The 23,848-nt window shown below is 37.6% G+C and overlaps 3 protein-coding genes and 1 pseudogene across 6 annotated transcripts in view; 3 read left to right on the top strand and 1 right to left on the bottom strand.

Annotated features, from left to right (window-relative positions):
• ITGB3BP (integrin subunit beta 3 binding protein) overlaps positions 1 to 23,848 on the top strand; it is an 86,590-nt gene that overhangs the window by 22,517 nt on the left and 40,225 nt on the right. For all 3 annotated transcript variants that reach the window (XM_081225788.1, XM_081225789.1, XM_081225790.1), the window contains exon 3: positions 10,598 to 10,733. In XM_081225788.1, the coding sequence (XP_081081914.1) occupies positions 10,598 to 10,733 (136 nt within the window). The remainder of the gene's footprint in view (positions 1 to 10,597; positions 10,734 to 23,848) is intronic.
• LOC308612943 (peroxiredoxin-1-like) lies at positions 11,439 to 12,512 on the top strand. Its single transcript, XM_081225787.1, has 2 exons — positions 11,439 to 11,536; positions 11,766 to 12,512. The coding sequence occupies exons 1-2, from the start codon at positions 11,455 to 11,457 to the stop codon at positions 12,281 to 12,283; spliced, it is 600 nt and encodes a 199-aa protein (XP_081081913.1). The 5' UTR covers positions 11,439 to 11,454; the 3' UTR covers positions 12,284 to 12,512.
• On the top strand, positions 14,105 to 14,658 carry LOC308612945 (heat shock factor-binding protein 1-like). Its single transcript, XM_081225791.1, has one exon. It carries the CDS (start codon positions 14,139 to 14,141, stop codon positions 14,367 to 14,369), a length of 231 nt encoding a protein of 76 aa, XP_081081917.1. The 5' UTR covers positions 14,105 to 14,138; the 3' UTR covers positions 14,370 to 14,658.
• Positions 20,841 to 22,642, bottom strand: LOC308612942 (keratin, type II cytoskeletal 8-like; annotated as a pseudogene). Its single transcript has one exon. The product of its transcript is annotated as a keratin, type II cytoskeletal 8-like (transcript).

Here is a 23,848-nt window from a genome sequence, read left to right on the forward strand (position 1 = left end):
TTTTTTTTACCTTTTGATTATGGAGAATGCCCTGCCCATTACCCAGCTTCAGTAATTATCAACACAAGGCTAATCTTGTTTCATTTATATTCCCACGCATACTTCAGTATCCCCATACCAGATGATTTGAAGCAAATCTCAAACATCATCCATATCATCATAAATACTTCAGTAATTATTTCTAAAAGATAGACTTTAAAAAAACTATAATAGTATTATCAGGGCTTCCCTGGTGGCGCAGTGATTGAGAATCTGCCTGCCAGTGCAGGGGACATGGGTTCGAGCCCTGGTCTGGGAAGATCCCACATGCTGCGGAACAACTAGGCCCGTGAGCCACAACTGCTGAGCCTGCGCATCTGGAGCTTGTGCTCCGCAACAAGAGAGACCACGACAGTGAGAGGCCCGCACACCGCAATGAAGAGTGGCCCCCGCTCACCGCAACTAGAGAAAGCCCACACACAGAAACGAAGACCCAGCACAGCCATAAATAAACAAACAAACAAACAAACAAAATTTAAAAAAATAGTATTATCATATCTCTCAGAATTAATTCCTTAATCATCAGATGGACATCTTTGTTCAAATTCTCCAATTATCTCATATACTTTTTGACAGGTCAGTTCTCTTTTTTTAATTTTAGCATTTTTTATTGAGATATAATTCATATAATATAAAATTCATAATTTTAAAGTATACACCAGTGGTTTATTATATACTCATTATATTGTACAGCCATCACCACTATCTGATTTTAGAACATTTCCATCACCCCAAAAAGAAATCCATACCTATTAACAGTTAGTCTCAATTTCCTCCTCCCCACCCCCCCAGTCCCTGGCAACTACTGATTTATTTGCTGTCTCTATGGATTTGCCTATTCTGGACATATTATATAAATGGAATCATACAATATGTGACTGGCTTCTTTCATTTAGCGTAACGTTTTCAGGGTTTATCCATGTTGTCACATGTAACAGTACTTTATTCCTTTTTGTGGCTGAATCATATTCTTTTGTATGGGTATATCACCTTTTGTTTATCCATTCCTCAGCTGAAGGACATTTGGGTTGTCTCCACTTTTTGACTATTATGAATAATGTTGTATATAACATTCTTGTACAATGTTTTGTATGAACATGTTTTCAGTTTTCTTGATTACATACCTAGGGGTGGAATTGGTGGGTCATACGGTAATTCTGTCTAACTTTTTGCAGAATTGCCAAACTCTTCTCTACAGCAGCTGTACCATTTTACATTCCCACTATCAGTGTATGAGGGTTCCATTTTCTCCACATCTCATCAACACTTGTTATTTTCTGAATTTTTGATTCTAGCCACCCTACTGGGTGTGAAGTGCTATCTCATTGTGGTTTTAATTTGCATTTCCCTGATGATGTTGAACATCTTCCCGTGTACTTATTGGCCATCTGTATATTTTCTTTGGAGAAATAACCTGTTCACATCTTTTGCCCATTTTTTAATTGGGTTGTCTTTTTACTGTTGAATTGTAAGAATTCTTTATGAATTCTGAATACTGTTACCTTGTCAGATATATGATTTGCACATACTTTCATCGATTCTGTGTGTTGTCTTTTCACTTTCTTGATAGTATCCTTTGATACACAAAAGTTTTAAATTTTGATGAAGCCCAATTTACTTTTTCTTTGATTGCTTGTGCTTTTGGTGTCATATCTAAGAAACTATTGTGCAGTCTATGGTAATGCAAACTTTCACTATGTTTCTTTCTAAGAGTTTTATAGTTTTAGCACTTATGTTACATTAAGACCTTATTGAGTTCATTTTTGTACATGGTATGAGGTTAGGGGCATGTGGATATTCATTTGTCCTAGCACTGTTTGTTGAAAAGCTATTATTTCCCCCATTGAATGGCCTTAGAACCCTTGTTGAAGATCAGTTGACTATAAATTCATGGATTTATTTCTGGACTCTCAAATCTATTCCATTTGGTTGTAGATCTGAACTTATGCCACTAGCATTCTGTGTTGATTACTACAAGTTTTCAAAATAAAAATTTTTAATTACTATAAATTTGAAATTAGGAAGTGTGAGTCCTCCAACTTTGTTGTTCTTTTTCAAGATTGATTCTGTTGTTCCATATGCCTTGCAATTCCCTGTGAATTTTAGGGTCACCTTCTCCTTTCTGAAAAAGAAAAATTTGTACTTTTGATAGGAATTACACTGAATCTGTCATTTTAAAATTAGTAGTTCTTCTAAACCATGAACACAGGATCTATTTCTATTTATTATGATTTTCTTTAATTTTTTTCAACAATGTTTTGTAGTTTTCAGTATACAAGTCTTATACTTTGGGGTTATATTTATTCCTCAGTGTTTTATTCTTTTTGGTGCTAATGTAAATGTTTTTATAATTTCACTTTAGATCGGTCATTGCTAGTGTATAGATACACAGCTAATTTTTGTATATTGATCATGTATTGTGTAACTTTGCTGAACTCGTGTATTAGCTCTAATACTTTCTTTTAGATTTTTTAGGATATTCTATATATCAGATCATGTCATTTTTCTTTCCCATCGGATGCCTTTTTTTCCTATTCTTGCTTATTGCCCTGGCTAGAACCTCCAGAACAATGTTGAGTAGAGTGGCAAGAACACATCATTGCCTTGTTCCTGATCTTAGGGGGAAAGCATCCAGTCTTTTACCATTAAATATGATGTTAGCTGTGAGTTTTTCCTAAATGCCCTCTGTCAGATTGAGACACTTCCCTTCTATTCCTAGTTTGATGATTATTTTTTATTATGAAAGAATTGCATTTTTGTCAAATTCTTTTTTGCATCTATTGAGATGATCGTGTGGGGTTTTTTTCCCTTTATTCTATTAATATGATGTATTATATTGATTGGTTTTTGTATATTGAACCAACCTTGCTTTCACAGGATAAATCCCACTTGGTCGCAATATATAATTCTTATTTTTCTCTGGTTTCAGTTTGCAGGAATGTTGAGGATTTTTGCATCTGTATTCATAAGGGAGATTAGTCTGTACTTTTCTTTTCTTTTAAGGTATTTGTCTGGTTCTAGTATCAGAGTAATGTGGTCTCATAGAATGCGTTAGGAAGTGTTCCCTGTTTTTGATAGAGTTTGAGAAGAATTGGTGTCAGTTCTTCTTTAAGTGTTGGTAGGATTCACCAGTGAAGCTCTCCAGTCCCACGCTTTTCTTTTTGACAAGTTTTCTGAATTGATCTAATCTCTTTACTTGCTATTGATGCATTCCAATTTTCCATTTCTTCATGATTCAGTCCTGGTAGGCTGTGTATTTTGGGGAATTTGTCCATTTCATCTAGATTATCTAATTTGTTGTCATACAATTGTTCATAGTATCCCCTTATAATACCTTTTATTTCTCCAACGTCAGTGGTAATATCCACCCCCCATTCCTGATTTTAGTAATTTGATTCTCATTTCTTTCTTAGTCTAGATAAAGGTTTGTCAATTTTCTTTTCAAAGAACCAACTTTTAGATTCATTGATCTTCTCTATTTTCTTATTTTCCATTTCATTTCTTTTCTCTTTAATATTAGTATTTATTATTTCTTTCCTTCTGCTTCCTTTGGTTTTAGTTTGCTCTTTCTTGTTTCTTAAGTTGGAAGGATAAGTTATTGATTTGAGAGCTTTCTTCTTTCTTAATGTAAGTGTTTAACTTTCTCTCTGAGTACTGCTTTCTCTTCATCCCGTAAGTTTTTACATGTGTTGTGTTTCATTTTCATTCTCCTCAATGTATTTTCTAATTTCCCTTTTGATTGGTTATCTAGGAGTTTGTTAATTTCCATGTATTTTTGTATTTTCCAAATGTCCTTCTTTCTTTAATTTCTGATTTTATTCTGTTGTGATTAGAAAACATTCTTTACATGATCCAAATCTTTTTAAATTTACTGAGATTTGTTTTATGACCTAACATACCTTCTATCCTGGCTAATGTTACGTATGCATTTGAGAAGAATGCGTATTCTGCTTTCATTGGGTGGAGGGTTCGAAAGATGTCTGTTAGGTCTTATTGGTATATAGTGTTGTTCAAGTCTTCTGTTTCCTTGCTGATTTTCTGTCTAGTTGGTCTATCCATTGTTGAAAGTGGGACACTGAAGTTTCCAACTATTATGGTTGAATTTTCTATTTCTTCCCTCAATTCTGCCAGTTTTTGCTCCTTGTATTTTGGGGCTGTCTTGTTAGATGTGTATGTGTGTGTATATTTATAATTGTTATATCTTCTTTTTTTCAGTATCAGTAAGTCTTTATTCATTGTGTTTTCTTGGAGAAAAGAAGAGGAAGGGGAAAGGATCAGCATATAGCAGAAGTATATAGCAAAAGTATAGCAGAAAGGAAAGAAAGCATCCATTAAAACCATAAACACACACTGGTGATAGATTCACCAAAGCCCAAGGGAGCTCAGTCTTCTGTAGTTCAGGAATGAGAGGAAGGTATCAGGGAAAGAACAAACAGGTTCATGCTATCCTTCCCTCCTTATAAATTCAACAGTTAGCACAAAGCTTTGGTTTCTAGTAGTAAACATGGAGTTACATTTGTCCATCTATTAAACATAAGTTTTGACTTAAATTTTTTGCATCTGCATAAAAGTTCCCGAGTGACTTGGATATATACATTCATCTTCCCTCTCTTGGTTTCCACCCCCTCTTTCTACATGAAAGCCCCCCATTGCTTCTCTCAATCCTATAATAGGAGATTAAGTAGGTTTGGTCCATCCATATGCCAGTGTTAAGTGTTTTGCATGAATCTTATCAAGGAATAGTCTTGACTCACAAGGTTTGGCACAAGGGATGACGTATTCCTAACTTCTTCAGGTTTTTTTATACAAATCATTCAGGAGTTATGGAGACACTCAAGAATCTAATGAGTATGTCTGTGTAGTGTAGGAGTCAAGTTTTTAGGACAGAAGATCTGGTCTAAAATAGGAAATAGGGAAAGGAGAACCAAAAAAAGGATGATCTAAGGCTTTCCCTTTTTTTCAGCTTTATTGAGATATAATTGACCAAAATATAAGATATTTTAAGTGTACAATGTGATGATTTGATGTATATATTGTGAATATATATACACATTGTGTGTGTGTATATACACACACACACACACATTGTGAAAGGATTCCTCCCATCAAATTAATTAATGCATCCACTTCAAATTTTTCTTTTTTTCTTTTTCTTTTTTGGTGAGAACGTTTAAGTTCTACCCTTTTAGCAAATTTCAGTTACTGTACGATACAATGTTATCAGTTATAGTTACCATGTTATACATTAGATTCTCAGATGTATTCATCTTGTAACTGAAAGTTTGTACCCTTTATCAACCTCTTTTTATTTCCCCCATCCCCCAGCCACTAACAACCACTTTTTTACTCTCTGTTTCTGTGAGTTGGACTTTATTTTTTTCCCCTATTAAGTGATACCGTGCAGTGTTTGTCTTTCTGTCTCTGTCTTATTTCACTCAGCATAATGTCCTCCAGATTCATCCATGATGTCACTAATAACAGGATTTCCCACTTTAAGAAGAGTGGCCCTAAGATGATATTCCAGATCCTTTTGGCTGGTACACAGTCCTCTGAAAGATACTTTGTCTTTTTTGCTTTCAATACAAAAAGAAATGTGTAAACAATTAAAAACCCAGCAGAACATTTAGAAAGATCAATACATTATATTTACATAGTCTGAGTGACCTAACAGTCACCAAATCAGCAACTGTCCAGCTTGATAAATCTAAGACAAATAAAATGTTTAAATGGAAAATTAGCACATGAAAAAATGTTCAACATCATTAGTCATTGGAAATACAAATTAAAACCACAAAGGAATACCATTCCCACTCACTTGAATAGCTAAATAAGAACAACAAAACAATGGCTTTAAAAATCAACACTGGAATGTCTAAAACAACCTAAAGGTTGGTGAGGATGTGCAGCATTTGTAACTCTCATTTACTGATGGTAATTTAAGATGATACAAACACTTTAGAGAACTATTTAGCCTTTATTTTATATATAGAAAATACATCTATATCCATCTTATAGTCTGGCAATTCCATTCCTGGGCTTCCCAAATAAATAAAATCATATATCTACAAAAGACATGTACAAAAATATTCTTTAGCACCTTAATTCATAATAGCCCCAAACTGGAAATAACCCAAATGGCCTTCGACAGGAGATTAGAAAAACAAATTCTGGTACATTTATACAAAGGAATAGTAAAATTAAAAGGAACACGATCTTACCACTCACAACAACATAGATGATCTCAAGAACACATTGGAAAGAAGCCAAACACAAGAGATGTAATTTATATGAAGTTCAAGAATAGGCAAAAATAGCTATGGTTATAGGAATTAGAAAGTGGTTGCTTCTGGGCTGCAGAGTGGGAATTGAGTGGAAATGGGTACAAGGGAATCTTCTGGGATGACAGAAATGTTCTTCATCTTGGGTGGTGGTCGCATCAGTGTATTACAGTTATCAGAACTCAGCAAGCCAGACAACTTAAGATCTGTGCATTTTATTGTAAGTAAATCATACTTCAATAAACAAACATATATTTGAGGTAGGATTCACTTTCTATTCTGAAAAACCAGGAGGACATATGAAGGAATGATAATAGCCATGAAAATATATCTTTTAAAACTTATTGAAGACTACAGTGCAAGAGAGTAACAAAATGGTCATGTCTTTAATATTAAAATTAATATTTTAATGTCTTAAAATTGTGGAACAGTAGTGAGCACAAATAGAAACACCAGTGTATCAACTTTTTAGCCAATGTTTTATCTTTACTGTTAAAACATTTTTATCAAAGTAAAATTTATAGATTGTGAAATTCACAGATCTTGAGTGTACAGTTCAATGAGTTTTAACAAATGTATATCCCTGGGTATCAAACACCCAATCAAGAAATAGAACATTGTCATCAGCACAGATCTAATAATATTGGTTATATCCTTTCCTTGCTGTCCCTGTAAGATCACTGGGTAAGTGCAAAATGCTTTTGTTCTCCATAACCTCCATTAGAAATAACAAAACCTAAACATTATTAGAGTCATTAAGGGTGATAATTGTGGCAACTGATAAAAAGTTAGTTGATATTTAGGACTCTTCTAGGAACCCTAGGCCCAAATCGTGAAAAATCCCTGAGACAGCTAGTATTTAAAGTTTTCTAATGTAAATTCTATAATAAGTACTAGTGATGTATAATACTGCCTTAGGTGAAACATTCCAATAACCTAATTAACCAGTATAAGATTATAAAGAATTGTCTCCCTTTAGCTACCCTAATTTTTCTTTTGCTTCTGGTTGTCCAAATACCTACAGTACCTGTATTTTTAAATATTTCAGTGATAGCATAGTCTAGTAGTTCATAATAATAATAGCAGATCCATTATATCCCACATTTCATCCTGAAAGAACCCTTAGTTAGTACTTTCTAGACTGTTTATAATAGGTAAAAATCAATAAAATACAGGCACCTTTTTGGTAGAATATGCTTTAAACAAGGTGATGAAGCAAGCTACAATTTGTGAAAGATACTGAAGGAGAATGTCATATATATTTGAAATTATGGAGAGAACATTCATTTCTTTTTTTCTGGGCAGAAAAATCAATGCCCAAATTTTAGTTTTGCTAATGTACAAGGTTTGACCTTACAAAAAGTACAGTGACATTTGGACTGATCCTAGACAGAATCTTTTTTTTTTTTTTTTTTTTTTTAGTGTGGTGGTAAATATCTTTGTCAATAAATATTACAAGCAGTTGTAAATTATTATAGAAAGTAGTTGTGACTTATCTGATTTCTATATCCTTATATTTTGTTTGCATCCTGAATTCTTTCCCTTCTCTAGCCAAATCTGTTCTTCTCACTTTTTCTACCTCTATTTTTCTCAAGGGCCTGGTAGGTAGCAATCATCATTGCTGAACGGGAAGACTTCCAGACTTCTCAATTAGTAGCTCAGTCTTCTCTCAAATCCCAGTCTTCTTAACTCTTCCTTTTGTAGGAGACTAATGAGAAGATCAAGTCCTTCAACGTTTGGGCGTTGGCAGAATGGAAATTCTTAGGATTCTAGGATCACTTTTAAGCATCTTCAGAGTTTAAAAATTAGAGGACCTTGGTTAAACTTTGAGAGAAAAAGAACTTAAAGAAGTAAGACTATGCATTTGTGTATATCAGTAGGCAGACATATAAAAATGCATTATTTACTGAAGAATATTTATTTAGTGGGATAGTAGGGAAAGGTAGATTTTCTTTTTTCCCTCTAAGTACATTATGATTGTAGACAGATATTTTCCTTTTTAATCAACACAGATCAAAAAAAAAGAAAGAAAAAGCAAAAGAGAAGACTTAGTATTTTTAAGGTGAGGGGGAAAAATTTATATATATATATATATATATATATACACACACACACACACACACACACGTGCACACACACAAAGACTTATTTTACGAAAGCTAGAAAATTGTTTTCAAGGAGAAATGTATGATCTACAGTTGCAATGTTTAGATATTTGGCAATTGGAAAAATAATTTTTGGTGAAAATAGGAAAACAGATTGACGTAAATGTACATTAGGGTAGTGACTTTCATTTCTTGTACATACACAGTGAAATATTTCTGGGCAATAAATTCTTAGAAAAGTGGGGTTGGATTGGATAAATGTCATAGTTTATGACTGAATACTTATAAACAGCTGAAAACTCAAGATGGAGAGGTAATAATAACCACCTGTTAAAGAGACTTAAAAAAACCCTTTCACCTTACAAAAAAGATTACTTTAGAGCTATAACTTGATATTATAGTTTGATTTTTTTAATATTGGTTACATTTGTGGCTACTGTGGATACATAAAATAAAAAATATAATGCCTTTTTTCCCCCAATACAAAGAAGTGTCTATCATTTAAAATCTTACCTGTAAAAAAAAAAAAATTGATGCCATAGATTCTGGAACTAATACCAAGATTATTGAAAAAGGTGACATAGCCGCTATTTCTGCCATGGTGTCTTGAAAATAAAGAATAAGTGACAATGGAGAATTATATAACTATTTCAAGTCAGCAACCAAGCTAAAGTTTAATTCTACAGTGTTGGCAACATATCATGAACCTTCAGACCTTTCCTTTATCCCTAAATCTACCCTGTGCTGTCTGTTTCACCTCTAGATTTCAGGTTTTTCATACCTATTATTTTCACTTATCTAAGCCTCACCCTTCCTCTTCACAAGAATCCTTCTGTGAGATTACTGCAGCCCACTTTGGTTTTCCCTCTTCTCTGAATTTCTGTAGCAAGCATACTACCTTTAGACCTCTCCTCTGCTGTTCATGAGGCCAGAACAATTTGTTCTCTTCCTATATGCACATTAGTTAGCAAATGCTGGGTGATTAGTAAGCATTATAGAAAATATGTTTAAAAAGAATTCAGGGGCTTCCCTGGTAGTGCAGTGGTTGAGAGTCCGCCTGCCGATGCAGGGGACACGGGTTCGTGCCCCGGTCCGGGAAGATCCCACATGCTGCAGAGCAGCTGGGCCCATGAGCCATGGCCGCTGAGCCTGCACGTCCAGAGCTTGTGCTCCACAACGGGAGAGGCCACAACAGTGAGAGGCCCATTTACTGAAAAAAAAAAAAAAAAAAAGAATTCAGAAGAGCAAGCAATTAATAGTGTGATAATGGGTGTTTGGAGGAAGTGGATTGTGAATGAGGCCCCAAACCAAAGAAAGACTAGCTGAGACCCAAATATGCATAACCTAAGTGACTGGAACTACAGGCGTCAGTTAATAATAGATGAATGAACCAGTGAACAAATGAGTATATTCTGAGTAGAGTGGCCTGGCTAATTTTACTGGGCTGTTTCTTTTAAATCATTCATTCGTCATACATTTTTGAGTTCTATAGTACAAGGGTGAAATAATATTTATTTTCAGAAACTTAAATTCTAATGGGGTATACAGAAATGTAATAAATTATTAGAATTTACTAACTCCAGTAAGAGGTATGAACAAGGTCTATGGGAACACAGAGGAGGAACTGCAGAGAAGATTTGTGTAGAATAGATCAAATTCTCAAAGGCCTTAAATGCCACACTCAATTGTTTGAACATTATTTTTGTTTTATCATTAAGATACTGTGTCAGAGCAACTTTGTGAAGGTTAAGGACACCACTAATCCTTCCTAGGATTTCCCTGTAGGTCTTACTAAGAGACACTTCTGAGAGTTTCTCTGGTCTAGGCCCATAATTATACTTCACGTTCAGCTAACAACAAATGTCAGGATGTATTTGGGAGAGTCAGCCATCTCTACTTGTTTGGAAATACCATCTCAGAAGGTAGTAACCATTTAATGTTAAAATTTCATAAAATCAAGTTGAGATGCCCTAATCAGTATGGAGACCAGAAAAATGTACATACCTTGAAATAACAGTGTTCACTTTGAAGATAATAATTGTGTATATTTAAAATCCGAAAAGAAAGATCAAGGAAAAGAGTATTAGTTTGAATTTTGCGAGTTTTTCAAATGTATTTCCAAAGATCTGTAACTAAACATAAGTATTTTTGTCCCAAATTAATATTTATTTCTAGTCATTTGATTCTTCAAAAATCACAAGGAAGATAAGTGTTACAGCCTATTCTCCAACAACTGGAACCTGTCAAATGAGCCCATTTGCTTCTCCCACAAGCTCTAAAGAACAAGAGAACAAAAATGAACCATCAAGTGGTTAGTTGAAAATTCTTTTCCACTTATTGTGAGATTTTTCTAGTTATTGGTTAAATCAGAATTTTGATTTAATAATATGTGGATCTTGCAGCTGATTTTTCTCTTTTTTCTTAAAGAATTCAACATAGAAAAGACTAGAATATAGGTAACACTTTGGACATAAATGTAAACTTTCTAGGTAAATGTAAACTTTCTAGGCAGTTATTTTAAAATGCTACTGCAGACTTTGTTCCCTTACTATCCCATCCATTAAATAGAAATTATGGCCTGACTGCCTTCAGCCACTATCAATTATAATGGTATAGCCCCTTAGCAAGCTATCCATCATGTGCATAAATTAAAGGGCACATAATTCAGGTAATGCTACACTACAGTTTAAGAGTGATACTTCTGAATGTTATTTTTATCCATGTTGTCCGTTTAGTTTTTTCCACATTTCCTGTGTCTTTATAGCTTGCTTTTATTTATTATATTTCATCCTCTTCCTTTACTATTTTAAATGCATTTGCAAAAGGTTTTTAGAATTTTCCATTAGAGAGTAACCTAATTTTAATATGACATTCTTTATTTTAAAATATTGTTAGTTTAATTTTGACCACACATATTTCTTGTTCTCTGGTAGCTTATTGCTAAAATATTATTTTAAAAGATATAGAAATCTAGGCGTGTCTCCTTCCTGACTGTCCTCTGTAGTTTGTCTGTGAGAACTGCTGATAGCAATATGTCTTCAGGAAATGCCAAAATTGAGCACTGTGCCCCGCAGTTCAAAGCAACTGCTGTAATGCCAGATGGTCAGTTCAAAGGTATCAGCCTCGGGCTTCCCTGGTGGCGCAGTGGTTGAGAGTCCGCCTACCAATGCAGGGGACACGGGTTCGTGCCCCGGTCCGGGAAGATCCCACATGCTGTGGAGCGGCTGGGCCCGTGAGCCATGGCCGCTGAGCCTGTGCATCCGGAGCCTGTGCTCTGCAACGGGAGAGGCCCCAACAGTGAGAGGCCCGCGTACTGCAAAAAAAACCAAAAAACAAAACAAAGGTATCATCCTATTTGACTACAAAGGAAAATATGTTGTGTTCTTCTTTTACCCTCTTGACTTCACCTTTGTGTGCCCCACGGAGATCATTGCTTTCAATGATAGGGCAGAAGAATTTAAGAAACTCAACTGCCAAGTGATTTGTGCTTCTGTGGATTCGCACTTCTGTCACCTGGCATGGATCAACACACCCAAGAAACAAGGAGGACTAGGACCCATGAACATTCCCTTGATACCAGACCCCAAGCGCACCATTGCTCAGGAGTATGGGGTCTTAAAGGCCGATGAAGGCATCTCATTCAGGGGCCTTTTTATTATTGATGATAAAGGTATCCTTCGACAGATCACCATAAATGACCTTCCTGTTGGCCGTTCTGTGGATGAGACACTGAGACTAGTTCAGGCTTTCCAGTTTACTGACAAACATGGGAAAGTGTGCCCAGCTGGCTGGAAGCCTGGCAGTGATACCATCAAGCCTGATGTCCAGAAAAGCAAAGAATATTTCTCTAAGCAGAAGTGAGCACTGGGCCATTTTAGGGCCAGGCTGCAGTAGGTGGCCATGAGAACAAAACCTCTTTTGTACTATTGTCATGTTTAAAACACAGGATCTTACACTCAGCCCAGATGTGGTGTGGGACAGGACAGGCGTTTCCTGCAGGGGTTGGGGAGGCCAGCCTTTCTTCCTCTGGAGGGAATGGCCTGAGCTGTATTATGGGGCAGGCAAACTGACGTGTATAGTAGTAGGGTATCACTTTTGGTCTTCTGTAGTTTTATTAAACTTGAGCTGAGAAAAAATATATATATATATAGAAATCTAGATTTCATAAGTTTAATTTTTAATATTGTAAAAGGCCATGAATCAGTGACATGTCAAGTTTTTATAATATAAAATATTAAGTAGGTTTAAATTTAATAAAATATATTTTAGATATGCTGTGATTAGCCTGATTCATATTTACTATTTAATATTTGAGTGCTAAGCATGTACTAGAAACTACAGAGAAACAAAGAAGTCTCCTCATTTTACCTAATTTGTTGTAATGAAACCTATAATGAGATCTTAAACTTTTGAATGACTTTTATTTTACTTTAATCAGGTGCTTTTTATCTTAAAGCTATCACTACTAGGTTTGCTTTCACAAAAATATATGAAGATGTATGTGTTTTCTTCAAGCTCTATATAGTTCTGGGTTTTTTTTCATTCACTTGATATATCTTTTGTTTAAAATTAAAAATTAATGCCTTAGAGAAAGAACATCTCTATCCTGAAATGTGAATAGATTTTAAGTGGATACGTACTCAATTTCCATATTGAAATTAAATATGGACTTAAGGGAACATTTCTTTTGCCCATAAAAAGATTGGTCACATGATCTCGGTTGACATTTAAGTGGATAATTATCACAGATTATAGTACTAGGTAAGCTCTTTTTAAAAAAGTCATATAGCAAGGGTTCCTGGGGTGCTGGTAATATTCTATTTCTATGTGATGGTTGTGCGAGTTCACGCTATAATTATTCATTAAACTGCACATACGTGTTTTACGTACTCTGATATATAGATCACACATAGGGAAGTCTCAAAATAGGAGAATTCTGTCTAGGATCTTATATCGGATTATGTCATTTGTAATCATTACATTGCTTTTCCTAATATGTCATCTTATATGTGTTTTAGAAATAGGAAAGCCTGGGTCTTATAAAGTAATTTAAGTTCCAAATGAAGTCATAACTTCTGTTAACAATTCTCACTTTTTGAATATTGTACAAAACATAAGGTACAATTTAAATAAGCACTTTTACTTAAATAGCATTTTCAAGGACATTTTAGGTGCTACTCATTTCCCATCACACTTAGGATATATAAGTCAAAACGTTATCATGACTTTCAGGGCTATATGTCATCTAATACCTGACTACCTCACCTGCCTCATTTTCTGCTGCCCTTCCGATGTTTACAGTACTTTAGCCACTCTTACTTTCTGGCTATTTGTCAATCGTGCTGAGCCTGTTGCCTCCACAAGAACTACACTTGCACTTTTCTCAATCTCGAATATTCTTCCTCCAGGTATTTATATGTACTTTCTATATTCATTTGAATCACATACTATGTGAACAGGTGACAATATTAACTTAAAATCTATTTATAGTTATAAAAGGAAGAAAAATGTGGTTCTAAGTCTTCCCTCTACTTAGACTCTACATGGCCCACAAATGGGGTGCATGCTTCCAGTTTATACATTTAAGATACACACATACGGAGCGTCTGCGTATGACAGACGTATGACATATGGGCGTCTGCGTATGGGCGTATGACAAATGGAAGTGTAGGTGACGACGGTCTGAGACAGCACCGCCAAGCTGGGAACCGGGGAGATGGCAGAGGTTGAACCCAAGACCGTGCAGGATCTCACCTCGGTGGTGCAGACACTCCTGCAACAGATGAAAGATAAATTTCAGACCATGTCTGACCAGATCATTGGAAGAATTGATGACATGAGCAGTCGCATTGATAGCCTGGAGAAAAACATCACAGACCTTATGACACAGGCCGGGGTGGAAGAGCTGGATGGGGAAAGCAGGATCCCTGCCACACAGAAGAGTTGAAGGTTGCTCATCTGCACTGGAATCTGGAACACCCTTTTTACAAGCCAAGAGAAGCCGGACGGCTTTTTGCAACTAACTACTCTGTGTAGACAGGTTTTATATTATAAAGTGTGCATTCTTCTTACCACATACTATAGAGTTAGTTTATAGAACGATTTCCCTCCCCTGCCCCCCATGTTTCCTGAACATGGTAACTTCACGTCTTGGACCTTGGTCAGTTGTGCCATTAAACACTAAAACTTTGGCGGTTCCTGCATACAATTGTCAAATTTTTTAGTGTATTTTTGTGAAGTCATTTTTCTTCTATCATTCCCTTTGTAGTAGTTGCTGTTTGATAAAAGTTGCTATGTAATTTGTTTTATTAGACATAGGGTAGATCCTTGGTTATAATAAGATTTTGTGAAGTAAGGCATTGATAGTTAAGGTTCTTTGATCCTCAGAGTGACTGTTGAGTGAACACCAAATAGTGTGTTGGCGATACTTTCCAAGTGGTTAAAAACATTTAAAATTGTGTATTCAGAAATATCTGGCACTACTCTGTCGCCAAAACTCGGAATGGAACCACGATTTTATGTCTGAGTCCCTAAGGTCAGATGCTACAGTAACAAAGAGTGACCACAAGCCACTTTACTGTTAGCATTTTTAAATACGGACAATGACAGAGTTGCCTGATGTGATGAGGTTTTCAGCAGTTAGAGTTTTGCATGAGGTTTGAACCTTCAGTAGGACCCTACCTTGTCCATCTACAGCAGTTACCATAGGAAATCTGGCAGGACTTTACAACTAAGCTACTCCATCTTTTGAGCTACTGGCTGGGAAAAGAAACAGAAAAGGAATACAGACCATGTTAAATCCATGCCTACTAAATAACTAGCAGTAGGCTTGAGTTTTTAAGAAATACTGTTTCTTTAAACTGTTTCTTACCTAAATTCGAGGAGCGTAGTGGCTTTATTGTTGATGATGGAAGACAGGGAAAATGACTCCTGCGGCTCAGCCGTACAGTGTCAGGAGTGCTGAGCCCAGAGGCAGTGTTGATGGGAAGGAGACCCATGCAACTGTCACAGCAGGATGATTTTGTATAGAGAATATGGAAGAAATTGAGGAATGGAACAGTGCTTTGGAGAGGGAAACCCATAGTCAACACAGCATGATTTTTTTAAAGTTTCCTATGTCACTAGTCTTAATTGTTTGTATTGCAAATATATAATAATATTAAGGAATAATTTGTCCTATTTATAAATTATATGGGGAACACAGAGGAGTCTGTTTCTTCTGGGATAAAATGAATTCCCCACTGTTATCACCGAGCTGCAGAAACTTCCTCACTGGGCCAGTAGGTTGTGCTGCGAGGTGTGGCCCTGAAAGCCCAGAGCCGGCTGGACTCAGGGACTGGGTGGAACTGCGTGCAAGATGCTTCCAAGCCTGGGAAATGGCAAGTGGGCCATCAGGATGTAAGCAGTTGGCTTCCTTAAGTAACAGGAAGGTTTCAGAGGAAGCTCCCCTGACCAAAAATACCTGCCGTGAATAACGGTGCCTGAAATCCTGCTTAAAAAAAAAAAAAAAAAAAAAAGATACACACACACACACTTATTTATCATCATATATATTAATTACATTTATGTATGTTTGTGTGTGTGTATCATTATATTGCTATCCCCTCCCCTACCCCTTAGCAAATTTTTCCAAACTAGTATCCTTTTCAGAGGAGAGGAAAGATGGTAGAATTTTCTGTTCCTTTACTCCCAAGATTGCATCAGACTTATTTTTTAATAGTTGGGGTAGGGCTTCCCTGGTGGTGCAGTGGTTGGGAGTCCGCCTGCCGATGCGGGGGACATGGGTTTGTGCCCCGGTCCGGGAGGATCCCACGTGCCGCGGAGCGGCTGGGCCCGTAGGCCATGGCCACTGAGCCTGCGTGTCCGGAGCCTGTGCTCCGCAACGGGAGAGGCCACAAGAGTGAGAGGCCCACTTACCGCAAAAAAAAAAAAAAAAAAAAAAGTAGTTGGGGTAGAAGGATAAACAACAAATTTGCATAGTCAAAGAGAGTACTTGTAAATTAGACAGTAGATCTGTAGAGATCACCCAGACTGTAGCAATGTAACAGCACAGAGAGATAAAGGGATGGAGTATATGATAAAACAGTAAGGACAAATAATGGATAGAATAAGCTCCAACATATGTCAAATAGGAGTTGTACAAGGAGGAAATAGAATGGAGCAGAGGCAATATCTAAGATATATGGATTATCGGTTTTTTCATAATTGAGGAAAGATAGGAATTTCCAGATCAGACTAGCATGCTTCATCTGAGCAGGATGAAATAAAACAAATTAAAACAAATTCACACCTAATCATATCATGGTAAAAACGCAGAACATCAAAGACAAAGAGAAAGTTTTAATGACAGCTTGACAGTAGACTTCTCATCAGTATCTATAGGCTGCAGCAGGAAATGGAGTAATAATACCAACTGAAAGTCACAGCTGAACTTTTTATTCAGGAAGTAAGAATGAAGTAAAGGTATTTTCAGACAGTCTGAGAGAATTTACCATTCACAGATATTCCCTGAAAGGATTACTAAAGAATGTACTTCTGTAAGTACGTGCTCATAATTGAGCCTCAAATAAAGGAATGAAATGCAAAGAGCAATGGTAAAAAAAATAAATTAGCAAACACGTTGGTAGATCTATAAGTCTAGTTATAAAACTGTGATTACAAATCTTGCTGACTATAAAGCAAAACAAAAACAACTTGATAGGGGGTTGAAAACAAATACTAATAGACCATAATAGCATGGGCAATATATGAGGAAGCAGAAAGGAATTAAAAATTTTAAGGTCCTTGTAATTTTCAGGGAGCAGATGGAATATCTGTCACTTGACTTTTTAATTGTATTTTTGTTTACTTGCCTGTAAAATGGGGAAAATAATAATATCTACCTCAGGATTGTTGTGAGAATTAAAAGAATTAATGTACAAAAAGGACTTAGAATAGTGCTTGGCATATAGTAAGTGTTCAATACATATTTTAGCTATACTTTAAAATATTATTATACTTTAAGAAAAGACGTCAGATGATTTAATGTAAAAGTATAAAAAAAACAGTGAATATTAGCTTTTTAAAAAAGCTAAGAGTTGGTATAAGAATATTAATATTAATATAGACCAAAATAGACTTTAAGACAAAAAGGCTTTATTGAAGATAATACAAATTTTTACATAATGAGAGAAGGAAAGATTCACTACCAGAAAAAGGATCCTGACCTTTGTGCATCAAAAATAAAAACTCAAAACATGACGAAATAGGACAGGATTGCAAGGAGAAACTCACAAATCCCTAATCATCATAGGAGATTTTAAACTACCTCTTTTAGAAACTGATAAAATGGATAAAAAAAAATTAGGAAAAATATAGACAGTTTGTTTTTATTGTCATTCAGCCAATTTTTTTCTTCCAGTTTTATTGAGCTATAATTGACATATAGCACTGTTTAAGTTTAAGGTGTGCAGCATAATGATTTGACTTACATACATCATGAAATGATTACCACAATAAGTTTAGTGAATATCCATCATTTCATATGGAAGCAAAATAAAAGAAAAAGGAAAAAATTTTTTCCCTGTGATGGGAACTCTTAGGATTTCTCTCTTAACAATTTTCATATATAACATATTACAGTATTAATTATATTTATTGTGTTGTACATTACATCCCTAGCACTTATTTATCTTATAACTGAAGTTTGTACCTTTTGACTACCTTCATCTCATTCCTCCTTCCCGCCACCCTGTGCCTCTAGTAACCACAAATCTGATCTCTTTTTCTGTGTGTTTGTTTGGTTTGGAGGTATAATTGACATACAACACTATGTTAGTTCCTGGTGTACAGCATAGCGATTCGATATTTCTATACATCACATAATGATCACCACCATGAGTCTAGTTACGATCTATCACCATAAAAAAATATCACATTACTATTGATTATATTCCCCAAATGTACATTTCATGCCTGGGACTTACTTATTTTATAACTGAAAGTTTGTACTCCTAATCTCCCTCACCAATTTCTCTCATCCCTCCATTTCCCTCCCCTCTGGCAACCCACCTGTTTGTTCTCTGTATCTATGACAGTTTCTGTTTTCTTACATTTGTTCATTTATTTGGTTTTTTAGATCCCACATATAAAAGAAATCATGATACTTGTCTTTCTTTCTCTGACTTATTTCACTTAACATAATACCCTGTAGGTCCATTAATGTTGTCACAAATGGCAGTTTCATTCTTTTTTAATGGCTGAGTAATATTCCATTGTATATTCCATTGTATATATATACCACATTTTCTTTATCTGTTGATGAGCACTTAAGTTGCTTTTCATATCTTGGCTATCATAAATAATGCTGCAATGAACATAGGGATGCATATCCTTTCTAATTAGTGTTTTCATTTTCTTTGGATAAATACCCAGGAGTGGAATTGCTGGGTCATATGGTAGTTCTATTTTTACATTTTTGAGGAACCTTCACACTGTATTCCATAGTGGCTGCACCAATTTACATTCCTAGTAACAGTGCACAAGGATTCTCTTTTCTCTACATCCTTGCCAACACTTGTTATTTCTTGTCTTTTTGATAATAGCCATTCTGACATGTATGAGGTGATTTTGATTTGCATTTCCCTGATGATTAGTCATGTTGAGCATCTTTTCATGTGCCTACTGGCCATCTGTGTGTCTTCTTTGGAAAAATGTCTGTTGAGATCCTCTGCCCATTTTTTAATCAGGTTGTTTGGTTTTTTGATGTTGAGTTGTATAAGTTCTTTATATATTTTGGATATTAACTCCTTACCAGACATATCATTTATAAATATCTTCTCCCATTCAGTAGGTGGCCTTTTTGTTTTGTTGATAGTTTGCTTCGCTATGCAGAACTTTTTTGGTTTGATGTAGTACCGTTTATTTATTTTTGCTTTTGTTTTCCTTGCCTGAGGAGATAATATCAAAAAAAATATTACTTTTTGTTTGTTTGTTTTGTTTTGCATATTCATTCATTTGTATTATTTTTTTATTTTTTGGGGGGGTGTGTTTTGCGGTACATGGGCCTCTCACTGTTGTGGCCTCTCCCGTTGCGGAGCACAGGCTCCGGACACGCAGGCTCAGTGGCCATGGCTCACGGGTCCAGCCGCTCCGCGGCATGTGGGATCTTCCCGGACCGGGGCATGAACCCGAGTCCCCTGCATCAGCAGGCGGACTCTCAACCACTGCGCCACCAGGGAAGCCCTGTATTATTTTTTTTAGATTCGACTTATAAATGATACCATACAGTATTTGAAATATTTTCATAGGCACTAAAGATCTTTCCAAGAATTTACTAAATCAATATGCATTTAAACAGTCAGGTACTTTTACCTCTAAAATCGTATTTATTTTACTGTGATATCCTGAGGAACTCACTATTTTCTAGATATTAGTATCAACAATCCCTTGTTGTTAACTCTGAGACAAAAAAATAGGGGTTAAATAATACAAGCTGGAAACTTTAATATATTTTTGATTAAAAAATATATATATATATATATATTTTTTAAGGAACCAGTTGGTTGCTCTCGTAAAATCCCTTTTTTTAAAAAACATCTTTATTGGAGTATAATTGCTTTACATCGTTGTGTTAGTTTCTGCTGTATAACAAATTAAATCAGCTATACGTATACATATATCCCCATATCCCCTCCCTCTTGCATCTCCCTCCCACCCTCCCTATCCCACCCCACTAGGTGGTCACAAAGCACCGAGCTGATCTCCCTGTGCCATGTGGCTGCTTCCCACTAGCTATCTATTTTACATTTGGTAGTGTATATATGTCCATGCCACTCTCTCACTTCGTCCCAGCTTACCCTTCCCCCTCCCCATGTCCTCAAATCCATTCTCTACGTCTGCATCTTTATTCCTGTCCTGCCCCTAGGTTCGTTAGAACCTTTTTTTTTTTTTAGATTCCATATATATGTGTTAGCATACGATATTTGTTTTTCTCTTTCTGACTTACTTCACTGTATGACAGACTCTAGGTCCATCCACCCCACTACAAATAACTCAATTTTGTTTCTTTTTATGACTGAGTAATATTCCATTGTGTATATGTGCCACATCTTTATCCATTCATCTGTCAATGGACACTTAGCTTGCTTCCGTGTCCTGGCTATTGTAAATAGTGCTGCAATATACATTGTGGTACATGACTCTTTTGTGTGTGTGTGTGTGTTGGCAGAGCCAGCGGAAGCTTTACTCTGAAAAAGACACTTGGATTGGCTTTTAGTTGGGGGCGTGAGCAAGAGAGGGAGCCCCAGGCAGTTGACTCCCCCCGGGATGGGCTAAGGACGGGACTGAGCCTCAGGTCTCTGGTTCTGACACTCCCCCGCACAACTCCTTCTTGCAGGAGCAAGTGAGTGGGGAAGCTGGGAGGGATCGCAGGAGCCTTTCACTTGGTCAGGACGTCAGAGGACTCAGACACCAGCTTCCCATCATGGGTCTCAATCTTCTTCACAACCACAGTCTTGGAACTGGTATGGCTGAAGGAGCCAGAGCCCCCTCCAGAGCCCAAGCTGGACTGGTAGGAGCTCAGGCTGTAGTTGAGGCGAGGGGTCCCGTAGGCTGAGGTCAGCCCACCTGAATGCCCGCTGGTGGTCTTGGTGTGGATACTCATGTTCTGCATCCCAGACTCCAGCTGGCTCTCCTTGCCCTCCAGCTGCTTGAGGTAGGTGGCAATCTCCACGTCCAGGGCCAGCTTGACGTTCATCAGCTCCTGGTACTCACACAACTGCTGTGCCATGTCCTGCGTGGCAGTTCTCAGAGCGGCCTCCAGCTCAGCCAGCTTGGCCTGAGCATCCTTGATGGCCGGCTCACCACACTGCTCAGCATCAGCAATGGCGGCCTCCAGGGAAGCCCTCTGGCCTTTGAGGCCCTCAGTCTCAGCCTGGAGTCGGTGATGTTCCGGTTCATCTTAGAAATCTCTGTCTTCGTGTGACGGAGGTCATCCCCATGCTTCCCAGCCAATGTCTGCAACTCCTCATACTTGATCTGGTACATGGTCTCAGCCTCGGCCCGGCTGCAGTTGGTGATCTCCTCATACTGGGTCTTGACCCCAGCGATGATGCCGTCCAGGTCCAGAGAGCGGCTGTTGTCCATGGACAGGACCACAGAGGTGTCAGAAATCTGCGACTGCATCTCACGGATCTCCTCTCCATACAGTTGCCTGTAGAAGTTGATCTATTCAGTCAGCCCTTCCAGGTGGGACTCCAGCTCTGCCTTGTTCACGTAAGCTTCATCCACATCCTTCTTGATGATGACACATTCATTCTCCATGTCTGTGTGCTTTTAGATCTCTTCCTCGTACTTGGTCTTGAAGTCCTCCACCAGCCTCTGCATGTTGCCAAGCTCCACCTCCAGCTTCAGCTTCTCCTGGGCCACGGTTTCCAACTGACGCCAGAGGTTGTTGATGTAGCTTTCAAACATGTTGTCTGTGTTGCTCTGGGCTGTCTTCTGCTGCTGCAGGAGGTTCCATTTGGTCTCCAAAATCTTATTCTGCTGCTCCAGGTGTCGCACCTTGTCGACGAAGGAGGCAGATTTGTTGTTCAGAGTCTTGATCTCTTCCTTCTCCTGGGTGCGCATGGCCTAGATGTTGGGGTCCACCTCCAGATTGAGGGGGCTCAGCGGGCTCTGGTTCACTCTGACAGCTGTGATGCACCCCAAACCGAGGGCCCCGCCATAACCTCGAGCCAGACTCATGCTGGTGCCCAGGCCGCCCTGGAAGTTGCTGCTGTTGCCCACCCGGGAGAAGGCCGAGGAGCCGATGTGGGAACCGACCCACTGGTATAGGAGCAGCTGCTGAAGGACCGGGGGCTGGAGGTGGACACCTTGTAGGACTTCTGGGTCACCCTGACGGACATGGTGGAGGCTGGAGACGAGGCGAGGAGGCCGAAGCAGACAGAGACTCGAGGAGTTGAGAAGCTGCTTCTCCCATGACTTTTTTTTTTTTTTTTTTCGGTACACGGGCCTCTCACTGTTGTGGCCTCTCCCGTTGTGGAGCACAGGCTCCAGATGCACAGGCTCAGCGGCCATGGCTCACGGGCCCAGCCGCTCTGCGCATGTGGGATCTTCCCGGACCGGGGCACGAACCCGTGTCCCCTGCATCAGCAGGCGGACTCTCAACCACTGTGCCACCAGGGAAGCCCCATGACTCTTTTTGAATTATGGTTTTCTCTGGGTATATGCCCAGTAGTGGGATTGCTGGGTCGTATGGTAGTTCTGTTTTTAGTTTCTTAAGGAACCTCCATACTGTTCTCCATAGTGACTGTATCAATTTACATTCCCACCAACAGTGCAAGAGGGTTCCCTTTTCTCCACACCCTCTCCAGCATTTATTGTTTGTAGATTTTTTGATGACAGCCATTCTGACTAGTGTGAGGTAATACCTCATTGTAGTTTTAATTTGCATTTCTCTAATGATTAGTGATGTTGAGCATCTTTTCATGTGTTTGTTGGCAATCTGATACCTTCTTTGGAGTAGTGTCTGTTTAGCTCTTCTGCCCATTTTTGGATTGGGTTGTTTGTTTTTTTGATATTGAGCTGCATGAGCTGCTTGTATATTTTGGAGATTAATCCTTTGTCAGTTGCTTCATTTGCAAATATTTTCTCCCATTCTGAGGGTTGTCTTTTCATCTTGTTTATGGTTTCCTTTGCTGTGCAAAAGCTTTGAAGTTTCATTAGGTCACATTTGTTTATTTTTGTTTTTATTTCCATTTCTCTAGGAGTTGGATCAAATAGGTGTGATTGCTGTGATTTATGTCATAGAGTGTTCTGCCTATGTTTTCCTCTAAGAGTTTTATAGTGTCTAGCCTTACATTTAGGTATTTAATCCATTTTGAGTTTATTTTTGTGTATGGTGTTAGGGAGTGTTCTAATTTTATTCTTTTACATGTAGCTGTCCAGTTTTCCCAGCACCACTGATAGAAGAGGCTGTCTTTTCTCCATTGTATATTCTTGCCTCCTTTATCAAAGATAAGGTGACCATGTGTGCGTCCGTTTATCTCTGGGCTTTCTGTCCTGTTCCATTGATCTATATTTCTGTTTTTGTGCCAGTACCATACTGTCTTGATTACTCTAGCTTTGTAGTATAGTCTGAAGTCAGGGAGCCTGATTCCTCCAGCTCCATTTTTCTTTCTCAAGATTGCTTTGGCTTTTCGGGGTCTTTTGTGTTTCCATACAAATTGTGAATTTTTAAATTCTAGTTCTGTGAAAAATGCTGTTGGTAGTTTGATAGGGATTGCATTGAAACTGTAGATTGCTTTGGGTGGTATAGTCAGTTTCACAATGTTGATTCTTCCAATCAAGTGGTATATCTCTTCATCTGTCTGTATCATCTTTAACTTCTTTCATCAGTGTCTTACAGTTTTCTGAGTATAGGTCTTTTACCTTCTTAGGTAGGTT

This window comes from Mesoplodon bidens (assembly GCF_964165515.1).
Source record: "Mesoplodon bidens genome assembly, chromosome: 2".
NCBI classification, from domain to species: domain Eukaryota; kingdom Metazoa; phylum Chordata; class Mammalia; order Artiodactyla; family Ziphiidae; genus Mesoplodon; species Mesoplodon bidens.

Coding starts and splice junctions, on each gene's coding strand:
- LOC308612943 (XM_081225787.1), top strand. CDS start 11,455: ATGTCTTCAGGAAATGCCAAAATTGAGCACTGTGCCCCGCAGTTCAAA. Junction 11,537..11,765: donor GCCAGATGGTCAGTTCAAAG/GTATCAGCCTCG, acceptor AACAAAACAAAG/GTATCATCCTATTTGACTAC.
- LOC308612945 (XM_081225791.1), top strand. CDS start 14,139: ATGGCAGAGGTTGAACCCAAGACCGTGCAGGATCTCACCTCGGTGGTG.